The sequence below is a fragment of the Hyla sarda genome, chromosome 1, assembly GCF_029499605.1.
Source record: "Hyla sarda isolate aHylSar1 chromosome 1, aHylSar1.hap1, whole genome shotgun sequence".
NCBI lineage: Eukaryota > Metazoa > Chordata > Amphibia > Anura > Hylidae > Hyla > Hyla sarda.
Window position 1 is genome coordinate 25,045,379 of NC_079189.1, and position 7,998 is coordinate 25,053,376.

The 7,998-nt window shown below is 38.5% G+C and overlaps 1 protein-coding gene across 4 annotated transcripts in view; it reads right to left on the reverse strand.

Annotated features, from left to right (window-relative positions):
- SLC4A11 (solute carrier family 4 member 11) overlaps positions 1–7,632 on the reverse strand; it is a 188,920-nt gene extending 181,288 nt beyond the window's left edge. For 3 of the 4 annotated variants that reach the window (XM_056553221.1, XM_056553243.1, XM_056553219.1), the window contains exon 1: positions 7,507–7,632. In XM_056553221.1, the coding sequence (XP_056409196.1) occupies positions 7,507–7,546 (40 nt within the window). In that variant the 5' untranslated portion in view covers positions 7,547–7,632. The remainder of the gene's footprint in view (positions 1–7,506) is intronic. The other variant, XM_056553258.1, reaches the window with a different exon arrangement.
- Positions 7,633–7,998: the final 366 nt, after the last annotated feature.

Consider the following 7,998-nt stretch of genomic DNA (forward strand, 5'->3'; position numbering starts at 1 on the left):
TTGGATGTATACTGTGTGATATATGTGATATATATTGGACGTATACTGTGTGATATATGTGATCTATATTGGATGTATACTGTGTGATATATGTGATATATATTGGATGTATACAGTGTGATATATATTGGACATATACTGTGTGATATATATTGGATGTATACTGTGTGATATATGTGATATATATTGGATGTATACTGTGTGATATATGTGATATATATTGGATGTATACTGTGTGATATATGTGATCTATATTGGATGTATACTGTGTGATATATGTGATCTATATTGGATGTATACTGTGTGATATATGTGATATATATTGGATGTATACTGTGTGATATCTGTGATATATATTGGATGTATACTGTGTGATATCTGTGATATATATTGGATGTATACTGTGTGATATCTGTGATATATATTGGATGTATACTGTGTGATATCTGTGATATATATATTGGATGTATACTGTGTGATATATGTGATATATATTGGATGTATACTGTGTGATATATGTGATATATATTGGATGTATACTGTGTGATATATGTGATATATATTGGATGTATACTGTGTGATATATGTGATATATATTGGATGTATACTGTGTGATATATGTGATATATATTGGATGTATACTGTGTGATATATGTGATATATATTGGATGTATACTGTGTGATATATGTGATATATATTGGATGTATACTGTGTGATATATGTGATATATATTGGATGTATACTGTGTGATATATGTGATATATATTGGATGTATACTGTGTGATATATGTGATATATATTGGAGGTATAGTGTGTGATATGTGATATATGATATATATTGGATGTATACTGTGTGATATATATTGGATGTATACTGTGTGATATATGTGATCTATATTGGATGTATACTGTGTGATATGTGATATATTGGAGGTATACTGTGTGATATATGTGATATATATTGGATGTATACTGTGTGATATGTGATATATATTGGATGTATACTGTGTGATATATATTGGATATATACTGTGTGATATATGTGATATATATTGGATGTATACTGTGTGATATATGTGATAAATATTGGATGTATACTGTGTGATATATGTGATATATATTGGATGTATACTGTGTGATATATGTGATATATATTGGACGTATACTGTGCGATATATGTGATCTATATTTGATGTATACTGTGTGATATATGTGATATATATTGGATGTATACTGTGTGATATATGTGATATATATTGGACATATACTGTGTGATATATATTGGATGTATACTGTGTGATATATGTGATATATATTGGACATATACTGTGTGATATATATTGGATGTACACTGTGTGATATATGTGATATATATTGGATGTATACTGTGTGATATATGTGATATATATTGGATGTATACTGTGTGATATATGTGATATATATTGGATGTATACTGTGTGATATATGTGATCTATATTGGATGTATACTGTGTGATATGTGATATATATTGGATGCATACTGTGTGATATATGTGATATATATTGGATGTATACTGTGTGATATATGTGATCTATATTGGATGTATACTGTGTGATATATGTGATCTATATTGGATGTATACTGTGTGATATATGTGATCTATATTGGATGTATACTGTGTGATATATGTGATATATATTGGATGTATACTGTGTGATATCTGTGATATATATTGGATGTATACTGTGTGATATCTGTGATATATATATTGGATGTATACTGTGTGATATATGTGATCTATATTGGATGTATACTGTGTGATATATGTGATATATATTGGATGTATACTGTGTGATATCTGTGATATATATTGGATGTATACTGTGTGATATATGTGATATATATTGGATGTATACTGTGTGATATATGTGATATATAGTGGATGTATACTGTGTGATATATGTGATATATAGTGGATGTATACTGTGTGATATATGTGATATATATTGGATGTATACTGTGTGATATCTGTGATATATATTGGATGTATACTGTGTGATATATGTGATATATAGTGGATGTATACTGTGTGATATATGTGATATATATTGGATGTATACTGTGTGATATCTGTGATATATATTGGATGTATACTGTGTGATATCTGTGATATATATATTGGATGTATACTGTGTGATATATGTGATATATATATTGGATGTATACTGTGTGATATGTGATATATAGTGGACGTATACTGTGTGATATGTGATATATAGTGGACGTATACTGTGTGATATGTGATATATAGTGGACATATACTGTGATATATACACAAACATATTACACGGTATATGCTCCTTCTACAACTCACATGATACAATATACGCTCTATAGAGACATATCCCACAGTATATACATGGTATACTGTCAATACACATCACACACACAATAAATATATATATATATATATATATATATATGTATGTACTGCTCTTCTATGGTACAGTATATAGCAAATGCTCTTCACATACAGACACCAGACTCCTCTCTCTCTGTATACACATGTACGGTATATACACTCCTCTCTGTATACACATGCACGGTATATACACTCCTCTCTCTGTATACACATGCACGGTATATACACTCCTCTCTCTGTATACACATGTACGGTATATACACTCCCTTCTCTGTATACACATGTACGGTATATACCCTCCTCTCTCTGTATACACATGTACGGTATATACACTCCTCTCTCTGTATACACATGTACGGTATATACACTCCTCTCTCTGTATACACATGTACGGTATATACACTCCTCTCTCTGTATACACATGTACGGTATATACACTCCTCTCTCTGTATACACATGTACGGTATATACACTCCTCTCTCTGTATACACATGTACGGTATATACACTCCTCTCTCTGTATACACATGTACGGTATATACACATGTACGGTATATACACTCTCTCTGTATACACATGTACGGTATATACACTCTCTCTGTATACACATGTACGGTATATACACTCCTCTCTGTATACACATGTACGGTATATACACTCCCCTCTCTGTATACACATGTACGGTATATACCCTCCTCTCTCTGTATACACATGTACGGTATATACCCTCCTCTCTCTGTATACACATGTACAGTATATACACTCCTCTCTCTGTATACACATGTACAGTATATACCCTCCTCTCTCTGTATACACATGTACAGTATAAACCCTCCTCTCTCTGTATACACATGCACGGTATATACACTCCTCTCTATGTATACACATGCACGGTATATACTCTCCTCTCTCTGTATACACATGTACGGTATATACACTCCTCTCTCTGTATACACATGTACGGTATATACACTCCTCTCTCTGTATACACATGTACGGTATATACACTCCTCTCTCTGTATACACATGTACGGTATATACACTCTCTCTGTATACACATGTACGGTATATACACTCCTCTCTCTGTATACACATGTACGGTATATACACTCCCTTCTCTGTATACACATGTACGTATATACCCTCCTCTCTGTATACACATGTACGGTATATACACTCCTCTCTATACACATGTACGGTATATACACTCCTCTCTCTGTATACACATGTACGGTATATACACTCCTCTCTTTGTATACACATGTACGGTATATACACTCTCTCTGTATACACATGTACGGTATATACACTCCTCTCTGTATACACATGTACGGTATATACACTCCCCTCTCTGTATACACATGTACGGTATATACACTCCTCTCTCTGTATACACATGTACGGTATATACACTCCTCTCTCTGTATACACATGTACGGTATATACACTCCTCTCTCTGTATACACATGTACGGTATATACACTCCTCTCTCTGTATACACATGTACGGTATATACACTCCCTTCTCTGTATACACATGTACGGTATATACCCTCCTCTCTCTGTATACACATGTACGGTATATACACTCCTCTCTCTGTATACACATGTACGGTATATACACTCCTCTCTCTGTATACACATGTACGGTATATACACTCCTCTCTCTGTATACACATGTACGGTATATACACTCCTCTCTCTGTATACACATGTACGGTATATACACTCCTCTCTCTGTATACACATGTACGGTATATACACTCCCTTCTCTGTATACACATGTACGGTATATACCCTCCTCTCTCTGTATACACATGTACGGTATATACACTCCTCTCTGTATACACATGTACGGTATATACACTCCCCTCTCTGTATACACATGTACGGTATATACACACTCCTCTCTCTGTATACACATGTACGGTATATACACTCCCCTCTCTATATACACATGTACGGTATATACGCTCCTCTCTCTGTGTACACATGTACGGTATATACGCTCCTCTCTCTGTATACACATGTACGGTATATACACTCTCTGTATACACATGTACGGTATATACACTCTGTATACACATGTACGGTATATACACATGTACGGTATATACACATGTACAGTATATACACTCCTCTCTATATACACATGTACAATATATACACCCCTCTCTGAATACACATGTACGGTATATACACTCCTCTCTCTGTATACACATGTACAGTATATACACTCCTCTGTATACACATGCACGGTAGAAACACTCCTCTCTCTGTATACACATGTACGGTATATACACTTCTCTCTGTATACACATGTACAGTATATACACATGTACGGTATATACACTCCTCTCTCTGTATACACATGTACGGTATATACACTCCTCTCTCTGTATACACATGTACAGTATATACACTCCTCTCTCTGTATACACATGTACAGTATATACACTCCTCTCTCTGTATACACATGTACGGTATATACACTCCTCTGTATACACATGCACGGTAGAAACACTCCTCTCTCTGTATACACATGTACGGTATATACACTTCTCTCTGTATACACATGTACAGTATATACACTTCTCTCTGTATACACATGTACAGTATATACACTTCTCTCTGTATACACATGTACAGTATATACACTTCTCTCTGTATACACATGTACGGTATATACACTCCTCTCCCTGTATACACATGTACGGTATATACACTCCTCTCTCTGTATACACATGTACGGTATATACACTCCTCTCTCTGTATACACATGTACAGTATATACACTCCTCTCTGTATACACATGTACGGTATATACACTCCTCTCTCTGTATACACATGTACGGTATATACACTCCTCTCTCTGTATACACATGTACAGTATATACACTCCTCTCTCTGTATATACCCTCCTCTCTCTGTATACACATGTATGGTATATACCCTCCTCTCTCTGTATACACATGTACGGTATATACCCTCCTCTCTCTGTATACACATGTACGGTATATACCCTCCTCTCTCTGTATACACATGTACAGTATATACACTCCTCTCTGTATACACATGTACAGTATATACCCTCCTCTCTCTGAATACACATGTACAGTATAAACCCTCCTCTCTCTGTATACACATGTACGGTATATACACTCCTCTCTCTGTATACACCCTCCTCTCTCTGTATACACATGTACAGTATATACCCTCCTCTCTCTGTATACACATGTACAGTATATACCCTCCTCTCTCTGTATACACATGTACAGTATATACCCTCCTCTCTGTATACACATGTACGGTATATACACTCCTCTCTCTGTATACACATGTACGGTATATACACTCCTCTCTGTATACACATGTACGGTATATACACTCCCCTCTCTGTATACACATGTACGGTATATACACATGTACGGTATATACACTCCCCTCTCTGTATACACATGTACGGTATATACGCTCCTCTCTCTGTATACACATGTACGGTATATACGCTCCTCTCTCTGTATACGCATGTACGGTATATACACTCCTCTCTGTACACACGTGTACAATATATACACTACTTTCTCTGTATACACATCTACGGTATATACACTCCTCTCTCTGAATACACATGTACGGTATATACACTCCTCTCTATATACACATGTACGGTATATACACTCCTCTCTCTGTATACACATGTACAGTATATACACTCCTCTCTCTGTATACACATGTACGGTATATACACTCTCTCTGTATACACATGTACGGTATATACACTCCTCTCTCTATATAACCATGCTCAGTATACAGGCTCCTCTCTATATAACCATGCTCGGTATATACACTCCTCTCTATATAACCATGCTCGGTATATACACTCCTCTCTCTATATAACCATGCTCGGTATATACACTCCTCTCTCTATATAACCATGCTCAGTATACAGGCTCCTCTCTATATAACCATGCTCGGTATATACACTCCTCTCTCTATATAACCATGCTCGGTATATACACTCCTCTCTCTATATAACCATGCTCGGTATATACACTCCTCTCTCTATATAACCATGCTCGGTATATACACTCCTCTCTCTATATAACCATGCTCGGTATATACACTCCTCTCTATATAACCATGCTCGGTATATACACTCCTCTCTATATAACCATGCTCGGTATATACACTCCTCTCTCTATATAACCATGCCCGGTATATAGACTCCTCTCTCTATATAACCATGCCCGGTATATACACTCCTCTCTATATAACCATGCCCGGTATACAGACTCCCCTCTCTCGGTATACAGACTCCCCTCTCTCGGTATACAGACTCCCCTCTCTCGGTATACAGACTCTCCTCTCTCGGTATACAGACTCCCCTCTCTTGGTATACAGACTCCCCTCTCTCGGTATACAGACTCCCCTCTCTCGGTATACAGACTCCCCTCTCTTGGTATACAGACTCCCCTCTCTTGGTATACAGACTCCCCTCTCTCGGTATACAGACTCCCCTCTCTCGGTATACAGACTCCCCTCTCTCGGTATACAGACTCCCCTCTCTCGGTATACAGACTCTCCTCTCTCGGTATACAGACTCCCCTCTCTCGGTATACAGACTCCCCTCTCTCGGTATACAGACTCTCCTCTCTCGGTATACAGACTCCCCTCTCTCGGTATACAGACTCTCCTCTCTCGGTATACAGACTCCCCTCTCTCGGTATACAGACTCTCCTCTCTCGGTATACAGACTCTCCTCTCTTGGTATACAGACTCCCCTCTCTCGGTATACAGACTCCCCTCTCTCGGTATACAGACTCCCCTCTCTCGGTATACAGACTCCCCTCTCTCGGTATACAGACTCCCCTCTCTCGGTATACAGACTCTCCTCTCTCGGTATACAGACTCTCCTCTCGGTATACAGACTCCCCTCTCTCGGTATACAGACTCCCCTCTCTCGGTATACAGACTCCCCTCTCTCGGTATACAGACTCCCCTCTCTCGGTATACAGACTCTCCTCTCGGTATACAGACTCTCCTCTCGGTGTCTCCCCCGGTGCGGGGTGTGAGCGGTCCCCGGTGTACCTCCGGTCACTCACCACATGGCTGCAGATGGAAGACTCTCCTTTGCGCTGCCATGTCTCCGCTGTGCCCGCCGTCTATCACCTCGTCCTCCTCCTCCGCTCCATCTTGTCACTATAAGTTTCTTTTTTTTTTTTTTTTTTTTTTTTTTTTTCTCCTCAGGAGGATGAGGCAGCCGCGGCAGCAGGATCCCGCCTCCTCATAGTGATGGGAGGGGCTACATTCGTCTCCTCATAGTGATGGGAGGGGCCACACCCGACTCCTCATCGTGATGGGAGGGGCCACACCCGCCCAGTTATCGCTATACAGAGGGATTACAGGGTATATACCAGTGTCATCCACAGTGCCCCCCATACCAGTGTCATCCATAGTGCCCCCCATACCAGTGTCATCCACAGTGCCCCCATACCAATGTCATCGCCTGCCTACACCTGCACTCAGCCGTATGTATACAGAGCCTATATCTATATACCATTACACCGCCACTAAGCAGGTGCAGGAACAAGATC